This window comes from Hakea prostrata, chromosome 3 (genome assembly GCF_041222555.1).
Source record: "Hakea prostrata isolate BN-2017 chromosome 3, UWA_Hpros_2, whole genome shotgun sequence".
In the NCBI taxonomy this organism is placed as follows: domain Eukaryota; kingdom Viridiplantae; phylum Streptophyta; class Magnoliopsida; order Proteales; family Proteaceae; genus Hakea; species Hakea prostrata.
In genome coordinates, this window is record NC_142602.1 from 73,517,727 (window position 1) to 73,540,563 (window position 22,837).

General features: G+C 39.8%; 1 protein-coding gene across 1 annotated transcript in view; it reads right to left on the reverse strand.

The window, feature by feature from the left end:
* Window positions 1-7,069: 7,069 nt before the first annotated feature.
* Window positions 7,070-22,837, reverse strand: part of LOC149023035 (O-fucosyltransferase 1-like) — a 59,487-nt gene continuing 43,719 nt past the window's right edge. Inside the window, exons 7-9 of the mRNA XM_089147394.1 lie at window positions 22,496-22,779; window positions 8,941-9,070; window positions 7,070-8,127 (exon numbers count right to left, since the gene is read on the reverse strand). Of these exons, the coding sequence (XP_089003520.1) occupies window positions 7,537-8,127; window positions 8,941-9,070; window positions 22,496-22,779 (1,005 nt within the window). The 3' untranslated portion in view covers window positions 7,070-7,536. The remainder of the gene's footprint in view (window positions 8,128-8,940; window positions 9,071-22,495; window positions 22,780-22,837) is intronic.

Here is a 22,837-nt window from a genome sequence, read left to right on the forward strand (position 1 = left end):
ATTAGCTTAAAAACACAGCTACATATTAAATACGAACTGCCTGGATATATATATACAAAGCTCAGTAGTCAATGGAAACTTAGCTAGATTACGCGTTTGTTGACTTGTCTAACGCGTATTACACACCTATTCTATCGTTTTTAATGAATATATTTTATTATCTGTTATTTTCTGGTTAATACCGAAAGGGTGAATTTGTGTTTTCTAAATTTTTCTTTAATATGACAATTCTTTAATCTCAATATAATTCCATAGTTTTTTATTTTATTTTATTTTATTTTATTATTTTTTTTTTTTTGGATTAAGAACTTCTAATGCACTGGGATGGGAATGAGAATTTTAATGCTGCCTAATGGATGAGAACCCAAGACCTCCCTGTGGGAGATTGGGCCTTTAACCGCTTTACTAACCCATAGGTTTATCAACCATACAAAGACATGTTTACAACACACCACAATGTAGTTGGGTCTATCAATGTACCACCACTTTCAAATCAAAGCACTCCAATATATGCAATACAAAAATAAACTAAAAGCACAAGACACCAAATTTACGTGGTTCAGCCAAGTTACTTACATCCACGGAGTAATGCCTTAAAGAGAGCTTCGTATTTACTCAATACTTTTCAACTATAATCTTAATCAATATAATAATTAGAGAGCACCCACTTAATACATTTAGTATATGGAGCAGCCACTCCAGTATGAACTCTTGCACTCACAAGAGTATAAGGTTACAATCTCAAAAAACTCAAACTTAACAATCAACTACTTAAAAGATGAAACTTTTCAAATGAGGGAGATTATAATAGATAACTCACCTTCGTTCTTTAACATTTTCATCAAAATTAATATCCAACCTTGTTCTATAAAATCTTGCTTTTTTTGACTTCTCCTCCTTTATTTTCTTGGTATCCACAAGCCAAAACCCCCCCCCCCCCCCCCCCCCCCCAAAAAAATTTGCTATTGTTTCGCTCAAAATAGAACTTTGGAAGAGTTTGTATATAAATGTTCAGGGACCGTTGGATTAATCTTTTTATATAAGTCCCAAAAGGAATCTAATCATAAAGCTGTTGAATCTTCGCATTAAAAATGAGGGTAATTGTTTTAAGTTATATATTATTTCAAATAGAATTTTTTTTTTTTTATTCTATCTTAAACATGCAATTCACTAGCTCATTTTAATCATTATACTTCACAGCCTACCATATATGCATACTCCTAACAAACCAAACACATTGTGATGAATATTTTCTATTTGGACACTTAAAATCCAAGCGCATTAATCTCGGTTCTTAAAATCGGATCTTTATCCTTGTGTTTTTTTTTTTTGGTACAAAGGGGCTTTTTTTTTTTTGGTACTAGTGCTTTTTTTTAATACTAGAAATGTAATGCCGTCCGCAAGGATCGAACCCAAGACCTCTCGACTGAGAAGTATGGGTTTTTACCACTGAACCAACCCTGCATTGGCTACAAAGGGGCTTATTGTCTTTCCTGTCTTTCTAATAACCATTAGATTCGCACTATTCAATCTTTCAAAAATACACATTCCTCCCCGAGACTTAAACCTTCTTTCAAAAAGACCCCCAAAGTCTTCAAAAATAATATTTAACCCCTTGAATACAGATAGCACCACAGAGAGCATTTTTCCTTTGATGTCCACACTGCCCAGATTTGTTTTCATATCATGCACTCTCATGAGAAATGTCATAACTTCTTCATTTCATATCAGAATCACAATCCGAAAAGTGCATCTGAAAGAAAATTTCATGAACTACATTTTTCAGGTGAAGTCGAACCCAAAAACAATTTCTTGACTACCCAAAAATTCATTAAAAGTGACCCTTGTGCAGTGACATATGAAATTCACCATCTTAAGGAATCTTCGCTTCACCTAGAACTCTTAAGTCTTCTCATAAGCACTCAAAACCATTGTAATAGGTTGATCACCCTCAAAAATATAGTGAATGCCCAAAATTTTCTATGGGACCTTCATTTTAGTACAAGCCACGGATTTTTAGAACACACTACATTTTGGTTGCCAACAATGACAATACATGCAATCTCAGCCAACTTATCAACATTACCAAAACATATGTTTGATGATAGTATCCTTCTCTTATTGGATTATTGGTGTCATGGAGAATGTCATGCCTCAAGATAATATTCTTTCTTCTTTTTAGGTTGTATATTCTTTCAATTTTTTCTTTTGAGATTTTTTTTTTTTTGGTAATATTTCGTTTGCAATTCATGATGCCTGTAAGTGTAGGTGTTTAGGCGTTCAAGTGAGGGGCATTTTAGTCTTTTAAGGTGTTATGTATTCATATGTCTTATGTATTTGTTGTAAGGGTATTTCATTCATTCTATAGTTTGTAAATAAGCATTATGTTTAGGTTTAGGGTTTATGCAATCAGTCCATTTTCTCTCTTTCGTTTTTGGGGGCTACAGTGGTTTTCTGCTAGCACTCATGTTCAATGGTGGTTTTTTTTTCGGTTCTAGCTTGGATGGAGCGTGGATCTTCAAATCTTCATCAAGCTTGCTGAGGTCATTCCTCTATAGGGTATTTGTCACATCCCACTCGCCGGTCTTGGTTACCCGTCCGACAACCCATGGGAGGGAACCATCAAAGGATTCACGGTCTTACCATCAATAATAATAAATGCAAGTAATAGATAACATGAGCAAGAATAAATGCAATAATGAATAAAAAGATTACAAGAGTCCAAATACTCCAATAAAATAATAAAGGAAATAATCAATGATAAAAAAGAATAATGAGTTCAGCGGAAGCTATTCAAAAAGACTAAATAAGTTTCTTTCCTGTTTCTTTTTCTTTAACTAAAAATTGGTTTTCTAATTTAGCAAAAAAGGGGTTCTAGCACTAGTTCTTCTCCATACGATCAGCAAAATGTCTGGGAACCTGTCTCCTCCGTCCATCAATGAGTATTATAAGCGCACTCTCATGCACTCGCAGGAGCTCCCACACAAGTTATCTACATCTCCCACTGACGGTGCCACATCTTCTTCATATAAGAAGGGTTTTTCATATAGATCCCTTCCAACCTCCAACGTTGGGCCACCATCTGTGCAATTTATATAATACATACAAGAAAATGAATGAGTTCTGACGAACTCAATAAAGATAACATAATTCTCATCCATATGTCAATACCATCAACAATGCATATATGATACGTATGATGTCCAAAAGTATGAATGCTACTAAGATCTAACCGTGCAAGTCTCTAATAGTTGACATGCTTTAAGATATACACCAGCCCTCCTCTAGGTAGGTCTAATCACTTTGATCCCTCACGGACTGGATACCTCTGTTGAGATCCTGGGTAAAGGAGTAAGTCCACACTTGGCTCATAAACCATGGCTGGGGTTTAAGTCAACAATCTTTTACCACGACCATTGGCATGAGTACTAGTGCATGTCGGAGTTTCTAATCTAATGCAAGTCATAATGGTAACACACTACATGAAGTCCGGATACTTCCCCATGGCACCAACCAACTCGTGCGGTTCCGTATCCTTCCCAACTTAGGAATGAGAACCCTCACGAACTGGCTACCGCTATTGGACTCCACTCCCTAACCCTATGGTCATCTACATATTGTTGGGGTAGAATGCTCTTATGACTCCTCACGACACCCGATCCGCTCCTTGGACGTCTATAAGCCCAACCCTAACATATGCAACCCTACCATTGCATGAACAACAGTGGATCACTGAATCTCCGCATGGACTGGTTACCGCTGTAGGATGAATCAGAGTCACGTCACCATCGTCACGGGTCATCCGGCTTCAATTCCCCTAACCAAAGGGTAGTAGTATGTGGAGTACCTAGCCATGCAACTCTAAATTCTCCCTAGGTATGTCATCCAGTAATTATGATAGTGCTGGAGGCATCAGTGAGCATGTGTCCCATACCATAGCCCTCTGATATCTCAAACCAAGATACCCCAATGGAATACCCTTTCCATCAAAACCACAATACACCAATCATCATCATACCACAATCATAATTGATAAAGTACATATAAGAACATTACAAACAAGTATACAATAAGATCAACATGCTTATTACAGCTACAACAAGATATATAATTAAAGAATAGTAAAGAAAGACACTGATCTAGCATGTTCAAGTCTTTGCATAAAGACAAGAATGTATATCCTTTCCTGAATTACGTAAAAGCTCTTTAAAATGAAATGCAAAAACAATTAATTAGTATACTTTTAGTAGAAATAGAGAACACTTATAAACAAGGTTATAAGATTATAAAAGTCAAATGAGTCAAATCGGATAAAAGCCAAAAGCCACATACTCACTGTAACTCAGCCGGTCACTTGGCTCAAGCTACCACCTTGAGCAACCGCCATAAAAACAGAATGTTTCAAATTTGAAACTCTGGCTTTTGATCGTCCGATTTCAATCCGAATTTCGAACTAAACACATCTAGAACCAAGGGGTAAAATGAATGCAGGGATTCGTTTTTGGACAGGATCCCATCAAGGACATTGGAAAGAGAGTTACAACTAACCAATTGGGTTACCACTAACAACATGGGGGTGGGTTAACACCAATCAAAAGCTAAAGGAAGAGAAAGGGTGAAAGAAGATCCACTTACCTTAACCAGAATCACCAAATAAGGGAAGGGAAAATCTCCAGATCTTAGTCCACGCTCTACTCACCTTCTAGAGTGTCTCCACTACCTCCTAACCACCAAAAACAGTAATTCCGAATATAATATTCATTAATTGGACGAATGTTGCTATTTTTAGAGGTCTGGGGCAAATTAGGATAAAACACCGCAACCAGGACTAGGCGGTCTCTTGGGGCAGTTGCTTGGTTCAATCAACCACCTTAAGCAACCGCCCCCTAGTATATTGCTATACAAGGGTGCTTGCTTAAGGGGTTGAAACCCAAAGACAACCTAACCCTAATCAACACATGGGGGAGGTCTTACCTTCATTCCGGACATCTCCAGACACCACTTGCCTTGATTCAGAGATCCATCTTTTAAGTAAGGCAGGTTCATCATCAAGAGAATCTAGATCCATGGGTTCTAGATATGGATCATGGACTTCTATCTGGACACTCCACAAATTAATCCGACTAGACCTTCGGGTTTTGGGACCTGCAATACGGATCCCATGTTAGAAATACGGGGGTTGTTATAGTTTTTGTGGTTGTAAAACTTGGGGTTTGGTTTTGATCTTGGAGTGTGGTTGTTCTTATGAGTGTGCGACCAGTGTTTGTAGCGTAACTCTTCTTTTCACTTATCTGAGTAGTGCATGGTGCCTTGAGTCCTCTGAACTCATTCTTGGATTAAGGATGTAAGTCTAAACTAAGCAAATGCTTTGTCTCTATCGATGTGTGTCTTATTTTCATTACATACTTAGGTTCGATTTTACAATAAGTCATTTCTAAATGGATGGCATATTTTAGCTTGTTGAAATTGAATCCGACTCTCTCTGAACGATGGTTGAATCTTGACTGGTCAGGCAAGAACCCATTCACTAAGAGAAAAGTGAGAGTGGGACGATCAGTCTAATTGGATAGTTGGCTCGAAGTTCAATTCAGATTCAATAACAACATTACCTCGAGGATGGGGGTTTTAGAGCTCTAAGCTGAGCAGCTAGAGAATAATACAAGAGTTTTTTTTTTTTGAGCATTTCCATTAAATGAGATAGGTGATGGGTATTTATAGCAGAACCTGATTGGTAGTAGTTGTCAGATTATCCACCTAGCCAGATCTCTACGATGAGCATGTCAAATGTGATAGTTGACCATCCTGACACATCAGCCTTGGCAGCTGTTAACGGCAGACTGACAGAACAATCTCTGACATGTGTACTTGGTAATTTTGCTGGCATGTCGCTCGAGGTAGATACGTTGTCAGATCAATGTATCTTCTCAATTAGGCCATGGTATGGGAGATTGTAGAATGGGGTTGTTCCCACTCGCTCAAGATATACTTGATCCTAAAGATGGTTCACTTGTGTGAAGTCTTGATCTTTGAGATGGTGTGCTTGGTAGGTCCTATCAAATGTTCTCTAAGTACTGGTCCTTCATCCTACTCTATGAGTAGTTGGATCTATGTCAGTCAACCCGATCACTATCCCAAGGTCTACGGTTGAGCGCCTCAGACAGATGTATCTCAAACACAATTTGGGTGTCTATAGACATGGGGTCGAGCCCCTTAGTTCACCCACGGGATGACTTGTCAAATTGCATCTAGTCTAGCCCAACTACCGGTTTAGGACCAAACTCAGGTGGTACTTGCTACAAACTGGCATAGCATAGTTATATCATTTTCCAAATATTTTTCAATTAGAGAAGAGTTGATTTCCTTATAAGATAATACAGTTAAAATCAAGTTTACCCTTCCTGTTCATTTGATGGAAAATACCTGAATTTTGCTAGGGGAGCAATGTCAACGTGGCATTGTTTGGTGCAGCCGAAGGCCCGATTCACTGTCCAGTCCAGATTTAAATATAGACGGTTTAATTAATTCACGTGCAAATTGGTAAAACCTAAGTAAATATGAAATGAAGATTAATTAAACGATCTAGATTTAAATCTGGACCGAGCAGTAAATCTGGACCATCAGTTGCACCGTGGAGTGCCTCATTGGGGCAACTCCCAAGCAAAATCCAAATGCCCTAATCATAATCTAATTAGGTCAGATCATGTACCAAATTTCAATCTTAATTTTATAAGTTTTCTTTGGAGAGCGATGGTCATGCATGTTGCTCCCAATTTTACAATAATGCATGTTTCTTCACCTGTCAAACTTTGCATGGGCTAAAATTTGTATATCAAGGATCTTATATCACTGGATGAGCCCTAGGGATCAAACACGTTTAATAAATAAGTTAAAAAAAGGGGATTGAAATTTGGTAGAGGTGGCATCTTGTCTTACCACCTTTTCCCATACATTACCATAATAACGTAACAGAGGATAATTTACTTGCCTGGAACTCATAAACCTCTTTGGAAAAAACAGGGAAAACATAAAAAAGAGCCAAAGTTTAGAAACCTTACCTTTCCTTCCCTTATTACTTTCTTTCACAAACCTCTGCCTAAAGCATGTGGGCAGGACTGGATGCTGCGGAGCTAGAAGCCCTTGACAGTACTACAGTTAGGTCTTATGATGAGACTACAAGCAGATGTATTAGCAATAACATAACATTAGTAACATTTCTTCTTTGTTCTTCAAATTCACTATCACGTTTCTCAACCATGATCACATATCTAACAAATGGATTTTTCTTACTTCCTGTAGGTTATAAAAGAATGAACTACTGTGTCAACCTTTCTCTATGGTACAGTATACAAGTAATCCTTGCATTAGATCCTTTAAGATTCCAAAACCCCATTTCACCTACTCTCAGCACGATATAATCTCCAGGTAAAAAGATCCCTGAAAGATTGAAACCGATGGGAGTAAGCTGCCATTAACAATTCTGCATTCTCAAAATTGCCTCCCCGTGGAAAAGATGATGAGTAATTATGAAATCCCAACTCATTCGACAGCCACAGAATCTGTTATATTTTCTTCACTTTGCAACTGGCTCTCAAGTACCTGCAAGACATTATCTGGTGGGCACTTGTTAGCAGGATTTACGGGTGATGTTTGGCAAAAACACTCGGGCCATGAATTTGTATAGAAAGACTCAGGTGCAACACGCTGGTGGGATCCGCCAAATTTGGATTTGAACATCACACGCCGAACAGCTTCTTCAAAACCAGCTGTACGGCCATTTTCTCTAGCAATAAAGATTGGGGCAAGAGCTTTTCTGTCAGGTTGGATGGTAGTCCGGAAGCCATAATAGAGACGGTGGCCCATGAGATTATTGGCAAAGTTGCTAGGGCCATCATATGTTGGCATGAAAATATCAGAGAGAAGACACACCATGTAATCCACAGCAGATCCCAGCAGGCCCTGGGTGTTCTCTGCCAGCTCCTCTGCAAGCGCCACTGTGGTGTGGTTCTCCAGGTGAGGAAATAGAGCCCTGAAAGGCTTCATGAAGCGTTGTCCACCAAAAAGCTCACCTGCTGCAAGGTATATACTGGTGGAGTTGCTGAACCCCATAGCTTGCAAGATGAGACCAACCTGCAGAGAGAACCATCTAGATCAGCACCCTCATCAAATATCATACATTTGGTTCGCATTCTCAATAACTGGTTCATTCAAAAGGAGCACCAGATGCAACGAGTGAACCAACTGAAAATACACCTTGCAGTCCAGATGACCTTTTGCCTAGACTAAATATATATGAACATTTATGAGATCTAACGTCTCTGTCCTCCAAATAAGTTAATTTTCATTCAATTGACGACCCCAGGAAACCCCTCCAGAAGAACTTTGCCACATATGAAGAAGCAAAATGAAGAAATAACCTGTCAAAAGTATTTATAGAAGATCACACTAGTGTCCAAGTGTACAGTCTTGTGTCCTAAACCTATGTATCCTCATTTTCTTCAATAATGAAATTACTTCCTGCACACCCAAATTTTTCATGCCAACATCTTCAGTAAATTTTTTCCAACAAAGGTTGGTTTGAATCACTTTTCCGGATGAACCACCCAATCCTTACCCCCCCCCCCCCCCCCAAAAAAAAAAAAAAAAAAATAGAAGAAGAAGAAGAAATATCTCTCCCTCTGCCACCTCACCTCATAATCAGGAATAAAACTTGGATCGATGGGCATGCGCAAGCAAGGTCTGGTGTACAGTTAACCAGAGATCTGCTATAGTTAACCAAACAGAGGTTAAGGAGATAAACACACTATCAAGCAGCTAACTGGATGAAAAACCTACAATACACAACTAGGAAGTGGTCGAAATTTGAAAACATCAATAGCCCCTGCTGGCCTCTTGATGGTCCAGTAATTTTTCTGAACCAAATTTGTAGGACATAAGACTTACTTCTTCTGGAGTTAACGGGCATTTTCCAATAGCTCTTCTTTCATTGTAAACAAGTCTTTTCTCGGCAAAATTTTGCTTCCGGTACTTCCATAGTATTTTCTGTTCTTCAGGTGTAAATATATCAAAGCACCTGTATGTTTCTGATATCAGACCAAGAGAAGGAAAGGAAAGCATTCATCAAAATGCATAAAAAACAAGAAAATCTGTTCCTTGTACTCAGTATTTAACAGAACATGATTTCATTTTTTGGTTAAACCTAGAGACCATCCTTCAGGCAAGAAGAATAATTCATATCATACGTAAAGGTGGGATTTAAAGTATCTAAATCCATGGAAAGATCAGCATGATTGGGTGGAACTAAAATGCTTTCTGAGGTGTTTGCATATTTTGATGAAGAATGGGATCTTCTTGTCCTGTCAAATCACTATCCATCTTCTGTTCATCATATTTGGAATCCTCCCCCTCTTTGTGCTATTAATTTGCATTGTTAGCCCAGGGCAGCTGATGTAGGAGGGGTATTTAGTGATCTTTAAGCTATAGTGTTGAATATTCACTAATCATTGAATTCCATGACTGAAGTTACCCTTCAATGAGGATAGTTATATTCTGATGTAGAAACCAGACACATTGGAACCAGCTAAGGAATGAACCAGATAGGACCAATTTAAACCAGCATTGGATGCCACCTTGACCCAGCCAGCAGGTCCAACTAGAAGATCCCCTTGCTCCACAGTTTTTGAACAGTCAACTTGGAGTGCTGCAGTAGGATGATAACACATGAAGAAAAGAAGCCAAAATACTGTTCATATCACTATTCAAGTTAACAGTGTCACAGCCCATTATTTGGCAAAGACTTATTCTTGGAAGGTTTAGGACCTTATTTTAATTTCCACATTGATAGTCTCTCTTTTAGTTATTTATGCATGTAGTTGAATCATAGAGCCTAGTAGCTTCTAACTTAAATTAGTTTCTATATTCCATAAGATTTTATTTTCTCTAGCTACTATGTTATTAGTTTCGATTTCTTGTGAAGCTTCAGCCAAGCTATAAATAGGCCATTTCATATCAATAATGGAGAAAATTTTGGACAAACTGATTTATGGCCTAGTAGCCTCTGTATGGAATAAATCCATGTTCAATAGCTAAGATAACCATACATGAGAGACGCAAGGCTGAGATAGCCCATCTTTCTAACCCCGCCCCCCCTTTTCTTCTTTTATCTATCTATCCTTTTTCTTATCATTTTATGTGCTTCTTTCTTTTGTGAAAAGAATTTTTAATTAGTAAATTGTCTTTACCAGTGTACTGATCCCATAGGTTTATCCGGTATGAGGTTGACCTTTGCACTATGTGATATCAAAGCTATGGCATAGTTGTCATGGCGACTAGGCTATGTGAGGCGGTTTTAGCTAGTTGGGGCGATGAGTCGTCGAGGCGCCCTCCGAGGCGCTTTTGAGCGGTCGAGGCGTTTTAAGTGAAATTTTTACTTTTTAGTGTACATCTCATACACTAATTCATTATAAACATATCTTATATATAATAAAAAAAAAACTAATATTAGCCATTTAGCCTACCTCAAGTCATCCAACATACTACTAACCACACATAGTAGGTCCTAAATAAATTTCAAGTATCATACTATCATTAACAAGAATCAAGATACAATAAAATGTAACTAAATAGTAAACACATAGATACATGAGCAAAACAAATAAACACTAGACAACATACCTTCATTAAATGTCACCAACACTAGCACCATCAAATGCAAGGGATAAATAAATAAAAGCAGATAATATCAAAAGAATTGCAGTTCAAAGGAATCTCATGTACACAATGCATACACCAAGCAGTATATCTGAAGAATGCAAACCAAACCAGAAGAAGAAAAAAAAAAACAGCAACTTATAACATTGTTACAACACAGGAAAAAGAAGAAAAAATCCGGCGACATACCGTCGCCTGAGATGGTGACCGAAGCCGCTGCAACTTGGTCACTGCAACTATGGTGGCTTTCGTATGAGCCTATAAGGGGAAAAGGGAAAAAAAAAATAGAAGCAGAAGTTAGAGAGTAGCAGGCTAGCAGCAGAAGTCGATCAATTTTGGACCTTCGAAACGGAAAAAGACAGTATAGTGTGTTGCCGGTGATATTTCTGGTTGTCGCTGGAGTCACTGGATGTTGCCGGAGTCGCTGGCTGCCGTCGTCGATCGAGTGGAACTGAAGAGAGTAGCAGAGGAAGATAGTACCAGGCGTGAATCGTGATAGAAGAAATCAAGAAATGAAAAGCTGAAGAGAGTTCTGGGCCTTCTGGCTGTCGCCGGTGATACTTTTGGCTGTCGCCGGTGATACTTTTAGCTGTCGCCGGAGTTGATGACCTTTGTCGTCGATGAAGAGAGTAGCAAAGGGAGAGGGCCGAGAGACAAAGACGACGAGAGCAGAGAGTTAGGGCTCGCAAACAATTGGGATTGAGTGATTCTCGGGTTTTCTTCTTTTTGTTTTGTTTTTTTTTTTTTTTTGGTTAATGATTTAATGTTAGAATGATCCCATGTATCTCATGTAAAACTTATATATGCACTCAACCAATAGATGATTCCCAATTGGAATCTAATTTCTAATTCATATTTTACCTTTGATTTGGAATACAAAATATGATGGTTTTTAAAACCCACAAAGGCAGTCGCCTATGGGTCCAAGGCGTCTGAGGCGACACATAGGCGACGCCACAGAGCCTGAGGCTACCGCCTTATGGCCTTTATATGAGGTGCTTGTCGCCTCATCTCCACAAAGACCACCAAGACGTCGCCTAGGGGACGCCTTGACAACTATGAGCTATGGCCGACCCATGCTCCATTCCATTGTCCAATGATACTTGCAGCATGGGAAATCCAACTCCATCATTGCAGCCATTGTATCCAATCAAGGGGTACTTACTGTTGGGCCATAGTCAGATGGCAAATGAACTATAATGCTTTCCTTGAGAGCAAAGATTTGGATTATTCTTTGGATGATGATTTCAATGACCTTGCATATGAAATATACATTATCACAAGGATTCTTCTTGCTGAATTCAAAGGAAAGGATTGAAAGAGAACCACCACCTTCAGTACATTGATGAACAGTGGGAAGTCCATAGCTCAAATGATAGTGGACAGTGGGAGTTGCATGAATGTAGTCTCTCAAGCATTTGTCACTGATGGACACCTCAAGCAAAGTTGAAAGCTGCCAAAGTGAAGTGTCACTCTTTTAAAGCCCATACTCTAGAAGCCTCCAGTATAGGAACAAAGTAAAGATCCTCAAAGGCTTAAAAGTAAAGGGAAAACGGTTGGAAAGCCCTCATTCATCCACATGGAACCCTTGCAAAGCTTGTAATGAACCCAATGAAGCCCCTTTACAATTAGAGTCCATATCTGATTTGAAGATGACTGCTACCTCTTATGAGTTAAATGACACACATAAAGATGCAGAGCACCTAGGGTTGGAACCTTTCTAGATTGACATACATCATCACCATGTCTCCCAGTTGAAACTCCACATATCATCAATGACGAACAGCCATAACTTTGCAGACATCATTGCTAAGAGTTACTCTTTGTCGAACAACAGCATGTACCCCTGTGATATAAAGTCGAAGCTTATCAACTTCAATATTGATGTGCACTTGTGGTAGTAGTGAAAAAGGTCTATAGACCAGTCGAGATTGGACCTCAAACGGAGTATGGCCTATCGTACAATTAATGGAGTAGTTGTAAGCAAACTCAGCTATATCAAGTATGGTTTGTCTTCTCATGATCATGAACCAAACACCTCAGTAAGTTTCCCAAACTTCTAATCACTACCTCAATCTGCCTATCAGTTTGTGGATGCAATGCGGCTGAAAACTCCACAAAATTGCTCATGATATTGACATCACAATCATAGACAATGCTACCTAATAGGCCATGTAGTCATACAACATCCCTGAAGAACATCTTGGCAATGTCAACTGCATTAAAGATCTTATGACATAGTATACAGTAAGCCATGATGGCAGTGTTGTCAAAGCGTCCGCCTACCTAGGCAGCAAACCGGTTTTTCAACCGCTTTGTTTTGAACCACTTAATTGACGCTCTTTTTTTTTGCCACCTTTTCGCCTACTTTGTCGCCTTGTGCGCTTTATTGCCTCCTAGACGCTAAAGCAACAGCGTTTTTGACATTTTGTACATAATATTTTTTTTTAATCAAAATTTATTTTACAAAACCATATATAAATTTAATAGCTTAGTCATTTCGGAATCGAGTCCCAAATTGCAAAGGAATTCCAAGGCCCAAAGTCACAGAGGACCTCTACAAGCTTTGGGGGCACTGCCCCCACACCCCTACCAGGGCAGCCTCCCTGGACCCTGTGCCCTTCGAAGAAAATTCATCAAATGGTGAAATTTCGATCAAATACCTAAAATCCAACTCGAAACGAAATTGGTAGTAGGCACAAAGTATCCATTTCGTTTCATATCGACCAAATTTCGGTCGTCAGTCGATTTCACCCGATACCATATCGGGCGAACGACACATGCGTGGCTATAAATACCCACTTTCGACCCGTTTCGACATATCGACGGCATTTCACCTACCGAGCCATATCGCAGAGCCATTTCGACCTCCTTTTGAATTTTTTTGATTTCTCTTGTTTTCATCTGCTTCTACACCTAATTTCTAGTATTCCATTTCCTTCAAACACTTGATTTGCTCCTCCATTTGTGCATTTTCTCAAATCTTGCAAGGTGAGTAACCAACTTCCTCATTTTTTTATTTTTGTTTCATTTGTGCCTTAAATCATGTTAGATTGCTTCCAAATTTATATATGTTTACTTTAGAGTGATAATCTATGAATTTGTAGTGTCAAATTATTTTTTGATTCTTCCTACTATTTTTTTATTTTTCTGTTATTAAAAATTATTTACTAAATTATGTATATTGTTAAAAATGTTTATGTATAGTACATGTATAAGCTTCAAATGGATGTATGTGAGAGTTGAGACACCATATTGCTGTGATGGTGTTGAATTAATTTTTTTTTCTGTTAATTATGTAATTTTACTGTATTTAATATATATTTAAATAATTAAAAAATATATTTAAATATTAAAAAAATAATTAATTTCTGTTTTAAATTTAAAAATAGGAGAGTATTAGTGGAAGCATGTATGCAATTTTTTGAGCATGTTGTGGATATTTTTAAGGTATTAGTGTGTATTTTATATATTTTAAAATTATTTATATATTAAAAAAATACTTATATAGTTATACATATTTTTTTTTAATATTTAAAAAATAGGAGGTTATTATTAGAAGCATGTATGTCATTTTTGGAGCATATTGTGGAGCTTTTCAAGATACTTAGTATGTGTTTCTTGTATCAGGCACTCTATTTTAAAGATGTCAGACATAGCTTGGGATCATGGAAGGCCACCGACAGTGATAAGAGGAAGAGTGAGTGTAATTCTGGAAACAAATAGGAGGAGGTGGGGCCACTAGATTGAGGTGCATCTAGCTGGTGGACGGGATGTCGGGTGCCCAAAGGTGCCTATGAGGTCGGGGCAATGGCCTCATATTTAGTGGTGGAAGCAGAGGAGAGAGAGAACACGAGGGATGAGTTCGAGGATGCTCTTGGATGACCTTCCGGATCCGGGGTTTGGTGGGATGAGCCGAGGCTGACCCGTCCGGGGATCGGGGAGGCGTGTGATGTGGGGCACGAGGTTGATGACATCGGAGGCCGAGGGGTCGGTTGTGGGTCCTCTGGCGGTGGGTTGGGAGGTGTGGTGGCTCCCAGTCCCTTGGGGGTCTCGTGTCGCGGGCTCCTATCCCTGGGCCCTCGGGGTCCTTCCTCGCATCCTCGGTCCGGATCTTGAGATTCTTCGTGATCCCCCTTTTGCGGGCGATAACGAGAGTTGACACTTTGGGGAGTGTGGGAGAGTGGGGATGGCTTTCTCCAAATGGGCGATTACCATAGTGTTCGCTCGCTCGGGGCCCTACTCGGAGATATGATTGCATGCTGGGAGTGGTGTCGCCCCCTCCTTGGTATACAATGTGTATTTGCCTAAGCATAAAGAGGACATAAATTAATACATTAAGGGATTAAAGCCCATGTGGAATCATTATGGAGTGACTCGATGGTGATGGTTGGACGGTCCCACTGCAGTCCATCATCATTTCATGTTGATTGTGATGGGAGGACGGTGTTCCTCGGTCGGTAGATGCATCCGGTGAGAGAAGGATGCAAAATACATTTACAAATTACTGAAGCAAGTGGTGAAGGAGGTTGGAGTGGAAAATGTAGTTCAATTGTGGATGATAATGGCTCCACTCGAGCGGTTAAGATGCAAGAGAACTCCGTATCTAAGTCTAAACATATAGTATTAATTTTCATTTGTAAATACATATATTTACATTACACATATACATGTACACTTTATAACTTTGTATTGATGGCTTGATGCCTTGATGGATGGCGATATAGGCTCTTTTGGACTCCTTGTCTTGCTCACGCATTGACTTAATGTTGAAGGAGATTGGAAAGGTCGCTTGTGAAGAATACGGTGGACCAGCTCGACATGTTAGCACCTTCATATATAACCACACCTATGCATTAAGGATGATGAGGGACAGTGTCGGGGTGAGTTAGTGAGGCGGGCATACCGTTTGCTACTAATTGGATAGCCTGCGGCTTTGAGAGTGGAGCTGGCCTTGGGGTATGTTTGCATCGGAGGAGTGGTTTACGGGAGGGTTCTTCTCTGGGAGGAAGGAGGCTCGTTGACTATCCTTGATGAGGTTTGCAATGTGAGGATAGTAGTGAAGATGCTTGGCTGTGGTGATGTGTTGAGGATGGTAGATCGCAAGAAACCTACTCTGCCACATTTTGTGAGTGATGGATGGCAACAGTTGCTCGGTCTCGGGAGTCCTTCAAATCATCACGTAGTGGGAGTCTATGTTGGGATCCATGCTGGTGGTGGTTGTTGTTGTTGTACTTAAGTCTAGTATTTAATTTAATTTTCATTATGTTATCACACTATTAAGGCTTAAGCATTAACTATTCCTTTTATGACATACTTTTTCTTACCTCTATTTAAATCCGTACATTCGGACAATATTGGGATGAGGCGATTTGATGGATGCTGTCCAAACCTAGTGGAGAGTTCGACCGGATCGCTACAAGCGTCATCCTTTGGAGGTGAGATAGTGATTAGATCATTTGATATTCACAATTCGTAGTTTTATACTAAGTCATTAACCTAGTAAGTAGTAACTAGTAACTACTAAGTACTAACTAGTTATTGTTTTTTCTCTTTATATATTGATAAAGGCTTTTAGGGATGCCCTGGAGCTTCGGTCGTCTTTGTGGCTGTATGGGACGGAACCGCCTGCAGCAGTTCATTCATTTATTTCATTATACATTATACATTTAATTATTATATTCTATGATTCTATCTTTAATTTAGTTATTTAAGTATTAAAATGACTTGGAGTCTATGTTTGTTGCTGAGTGGTGGTTGCAATTTGGACTGATTCACACAACTTGGTAGGGTTGCGCAAAGTGCTCTCCCAACATGTTCGCCCCGGTTGTGAGCGAATTGAGCACCTTCAGCCTCATTCACTCAGAGGCGCAACCATTGGGTGTGAGCGTCTGAGGACCTTGTCTACCTACACTATAATATGAGGCCGAGAGAGGATCATATTAGACGGGGGGGTGGACGGAGAGAGCACCAATATCGAGTTGGCCGACATATTTGAGATGGATGATGATGATAACCCGAAGTTGTTGGATCGGGGATAGTGGAGACGGATTGCTGGATGAGGATGGAGGTCTTCCCAATAGTCGGATTGCGAGAGGAGATGGGGGCTGATGTGGGGGACTTCATGGCCCGGAGGGGAGGCCACATGCGAGCCCGCCCGTCCCTTCGTGCCACACCCTAATGCATCCACCCGGAGTGAGGATTTGATTTTCCGGTCCGACACCGAGAATGAGGTGACTCGGGCCTCCGGCGATGACGATGATGGTGATGATGATGACGGTGATGGTGATGATGGAGGGGATGAGGAGGGTGTGGGACCTCGTGATCGGGATTCGGCTGATCCTGGGGGAGAGACCACCACCACCACCACCCGCCGGACGTGAGAGTCGGGGGGGGAGGACGACCACCGAGATTCACGGAGAGAGTCGGTTCACCCACGCGACACGGGATTCGGCCATCCGGAGCTGCATCTCGAGGCAAAAATGTTTCCTTTACATATTCGAGGAAGGGGAAGGGGAGACAGCATGGCTGGAGCACGGAGGACACGCCATCATATGGGTCCTACCGTCCATCCGATGCCGAGAGCTTGGTGGGATCTATGAGATCGATGAGCATTGATGATACTAGAGACTCCTCCACCTCTCAGAGGATCCGGATGGCATGGGCTGCGAGTCCTCATATGATCTGCTGTGGAGAGTATTGGTTCTACCGAGTCGACTATGGTTATGGTCCTTATGGTTATGGACCATATGGTGTCCCTCCCGGCTATCGGATTCGGGCTCGGGCCCCCACGACTGAGCCTTATGGTTATGGGCGGCCTATGGAGCTTATGGTGTCCCTCCCACTATCGATTATCGGAGTCGCCCCTGCGACCTTATCGGTATCCTTATCCTTCTCCTAGTCCCGAGAGCCGGGCGGGGGTGGTCTTTCATTTGTTGAGCGGATCTTCCACACTATTCCACAGCCCACAAGGCCCACCACCACCAGTTCCTTTGGAGATTCACAACTTCCCACCGTTAGGGAATCTTATGCATGTGGATGAGGCCACATACAGAGGTGCAGTTTTTGACTATGTCCAAAACTATATGGGGCGGGGGCAAACATCATGGGAGTTATATTGTCATTTGTATGGGGTGCAGACGGAAGAGGGAGACCTTGAGGCTTGAATAGAATAGACTTGTAAGCAAGTTGTAAGTTGTAAGTTGTAACTTGTAAGTAATAACAATACAACTTCTTCTCTGATTCATGTACTATATACTTGGAATGTTGGATGTTACATTTTCAGTAGTTTTTTAGTAAACTAGTAGTTATTATAGTGTTTATTATGTTTGAAATAGCTAGTATGCAAAAATCCAAATCAATTTGAGTGCATTTGAGGCTCGAAATTGAGTTTTCAGAATCGACAATAAGTAGTCCGTTTGGTCTTGAATGTTCATTTCGATCGAATTTTAAAGTAGTTGTATTGAACATTTTTTGACCCAACCGCTTAGGTCGCCTTATTGCCGCCTAGACACCGCTTTGTCGCATAATCCCCTAGGCGGAGCCCCAATCGCTTTGGTCGCCTTGACAACCTTGCATGATGGGATTGTATCAATCTATTGTTGGAGGCAAGTTAAGTACGAAATCCATACTAGTGTCAATCCAAGGTGTGAGGAACTAGTAATGGTGAGTATAGACCCTGTATTTATTCAGTGTCCTTAGCTAGTTGACAGACTCAGCCTGTATTGATTATATAATATCAACATCTTTTGCAATACGCCGAAATGACCTCCCAAACCGCCGCCATGTAACTCCCATATAATGTGATGCAGTGAAGAACTTGGAATGCATAATCGAGTTCCCAAAAAATACCCATCTTGAAGTGCTGACTATTGGACTGAAACTCATTATATAGTCATGGTAGAAGATCTCGACACCTTGAAAAACCGAGATCTCTACCATTTCGGTGAGATCTCGGTCGAGATATACAATTTTTTGGCATCAACTCGGTGGCCCATCACGGTGGGTTTTAGGGTTCCAATTGGGTTGAAACGTGGTATTTAGCCTATTTAAGGCCTTTTGAATACATTGGTGGCCTAGGATTTGTCAGAAAACAACCTTAAGTATGATTTCTAAGTCTACCCAAAGTGTGAGAACAAAATGTTGTAGGATTAGGGAATGCAAAGTTATACAACATGTAATATAGAACCTTTTAAGGCATATAAATGAAAAGCAAGTGTATCAAATGCATCAAGTAACTTAAATGTCATCAAAATTCGATCCATAAGAGTATCACAATCTTAATTTTCAAGAATAGAATAATAAAATTATACAACCATTAGAAGTTCTATATAAGTCATTAAATCATAAGTTCATAAGACAAGTAGAGAATGATTGATCTTCCTTCGATGTTGTAGATGTGCTAAGAGTAGTTGCAAGCGAAAATCCAATCGAAATCCACAAAAAAGGCAAAAATTGAGTGTTCCAGCAAGATTCAAGGCGAGATATAGCGAGATATGACGAGATGGCGAGATATCCCAACTCTCTACTCTCGACCTCCATCTCGTCTCGCCTACTTGAAAAAATGAGATATATTGGCGAGATCTCCGAGATCTCCCACCATGTATATAGTATGGTGAAATCTTTGTTAGATACATTCACATCATATATCTGGTCAATGCAAACTGCATGTGCTGAAGAGATGTTAAGAGCAAGGTTCTAAATTTCATTAAATATCTCCATCTCGATACTAGGCTAAACAAAACACAGGGTGAAATAGAAAAGTTTTGAGATTTCAGCAAAGCTTGAAATCTCATCTACAAAAGGCAGCCCTGGTTTGAAATTTTGCTCATTTGGGCAAAGCTCCTTCTCCAAGCTTCTCTCTCCTATTCTTAAGTGATTCTTGCACTGTTTGAGTCGATATTCAACATCTACCACTTGTTCTTGCAGGGAAACGCATATGTCACATTGATCTAGCAACGTTTCACTGAGATCATGGAGTCTTTCATATCAGAGGTAACCATTATTCTGTTATGTTCTTAAGTGATTCTTGCACTGTTTGAAAAGATCAAGAACACCACCTCACGTAAGGTTTAGGAAAAAATAACACTCCCAGTGTGTTTACTAGACTCAAATTAGGCAAGACACCGAAACCAAGGCAAAAAGACCCCAAAACCCACTAAAACTTAAGGACAAAATCTCAAACAAAATTCCAAATTTCAGCAAAATCTCACGGAAATTTCAGAATTTGGGTCATCTTGTAGGTATTGAGATGACTGAGTAAAGTGAACTTCATACCTTGGTTCAGAGTATGTATTTTTTGGCTTAATGCATAAAGCATAATATTCTCCTTTCCAACCTTGTACTTTATTGTAAGCACAAACTCCTATAGAAGCAACCCATTTGGCATTGCTCGTTGCTAATCGACTTCTATGAATGGAGATGCTTGAGGGCCCCATGATTGATTAGATAATGAACTCTTTGCTGATGGGATTATGTCTCTAATGGTGTAACACTTGGATGACAACATAAAACTCCAGATTATATCTCGAATAGCATCATTTGGTATCATTGAGTTTCTCACTATAGGAAGTGATATGGTGCCCACCTTACATCAATACAACTCCCAGATCAATATGTGAAGCATCAATTGCTACCTTAACAACAACAACAACAACAACAACAATAAGCCTTTTCCCAACTAAATGGGGTCGGCTACATGGATTCTTGCCCTCCAATCAGTTCTGTTCAAGGCCATGCTAGATACAAGGCCTAAGCTATACATATCCTTTCTCACCACTTCTCCTAAGGTTATCTTAGGTCTACCCCTAGCTCTTCTAGTTCCTTCAATATGGATTATATCACTTCTCCGAACAGGAGCATTTATAGGTCTCCGTTGAACGTGGCCGTGCCACCTCAAACGACTTTCTCTAAGCTTATCACTTATGGGAGCAACTCCCAGACCAACTCTAATATAATCAATTGCTACCTTAAGTATAGTCAAAATCTGGTAGGCAAAGTATTGAAGTCTCTATTTTCTTTCTTAATAAGATAAAAGGCTTTGGCTGCAAATGTTGTCCATTTGAACTTGTCATTGCCCTGCGTCAAACATTCGATAATAGGTGCCATGATTGTATTAAAGTTCCAAATGAATCTCTTGTAAAATGATTCAAGTCCTTGGAAACACGAACCTGGTGATTGTCTTCGGGATAAGCCAATCAATTATGCTCTTTATCTTCTTTGGATCAACTTCATCCCCTTGCAATGAGACAATTAAATCAACGAATACAACCTTCACCAGCATAAACGAACATTTCTTGAGATTAACATATAGCTTCTCAATGCAAAGCACTCTCGACTTTCAGTAGGTGACCCATGTGATCATCCAAATACTTGCTATAGATTAATATCTGAATATATAATTAAAGTACACAACCAAAAATTGACCAATAAAGTACCGGTGTCATAACCCTCATTAATGTGCTAGGTGCATTCCTTAAGTTAAGAGGCATGCCTTTCAATTTCAAATAGTTCACCCTTGGTCTTGAAGTCAGCTCCCATTCGTCTCCCAACAGAAAACTAATCTGATGGTAAGCGCTCCAAGGGTGCAATTTCAAAAAATCTTAGCCCTTGATAGCGTATGTTGAAGAACAGGAGAACGGTAAAAGAATCTTTGTTCAACCAAAAAAAATCAAGCAATGAAAAGAAAAAAAAGAGAGGAAGAAGAGAGTCAGAGAACGAAAGAACAGTCTCAGAAGAAGCAGAATAGTGAAGGAATCTTCGTTCAACCAAAAAAAAAAAAGGAGAACCCAGAAAAATGAAATGCATAAAAGAACAGGGAGGAAGAAGAGAGTAGAAGGTGAATAGAGCAAAACAGAGACACTTAAAAGCAATTGCAAAAGAGGAAGAAGATTGAACAAGGAAAAAAAACCCAAATAGAAATAACTTGCCAGAAAGTCAAAGATGAGGAAGAAGCTGCCAGGTCTTCTTTGCTCTTCAGTTTTTAGGTCTTCTCGCTGCCTTGGATCATGGCTACATGCAGTCTCAGACCTCTTTTTTTTTTTTGCACGATAGGAACGACTGTTTTTGTCTTTTCTTTTTCATATAAAATGTGCAAAGAAATTAATTGATGTACCCAGAAAAAGCAATTTAATTGATTCAATGCATCTCACATCCATTAGTATTTAGATCATCGCCCAACAGTAACATTCAATTTAGAATCTCTAACATCAGCCCATGACAACATCCAGTAAATCTCTAGATTGATACTTTAAAAAAAAGGGGCAAAATGGTGGATGCCTAGCAAGCTCAAGCGTCCATGACACTGACGCTTGGGCTATGCCTTACCAGCCACCCACCTGGATCCCTAGGTGTCACCTAGGAAACTATGTGTGAAGCACAGACAACAGACAACAAACTGCAAAGAGAAACCCCCAGCCACAGCAAAGCTATCAGCCATCAATCAAACAGCAGGCTAAGGAAAAGCAAAAAGAAAACAGTCTAGATCCTCCACCCATATGGAGAGGAAATTTTCCAACCCACATAGTTAGATCATGAAACATGTCCAATCTAAAAACAAAATCCTCTTTTTTAGGGAACTCCTGAAAATGCAGGAATTCAAAATCTTCTCTCCCTCATTCAAAAAAAAAAAGATTTTTATTTTTAGATTGAACAAGTCTCATGAATCTAACCTTGTGGGTTGGAAAATTTCCCCTCCATGTGGATATAGTATCTAGACTCAAAAGAAAACACAAACAAGCAAAGGAATCCATCTCAAATAAATAAAAGCTGATTCATAATGATGACGTACCCAGCAAATGCTAGCATATCCATCTCGAACCGAAGATGAATTGCCATGAAATGGCCCTGTGCCCGAAGTTTACTGACTATTGCAGTGCTTAACTTCATAATATTTGGCTTAAACATAAGAGCATGGTAATTCACCCTACACCTCAACCGCTGGTATTCTGGGTTGTCAATCTCTTCAGCCAAACGATGTGAAAAGGGACTGAGATATATGGCACCATGTTCCTTCATTTTCTCCAGAGCAACTGTAGTATACCAACTAATTGGCGCATCTCTTGGGGGACGAAGCTGAAAAGGAGCAAAATAGGGACTTCAAGAATTCACCATAAACCAGAAACAAAATTAA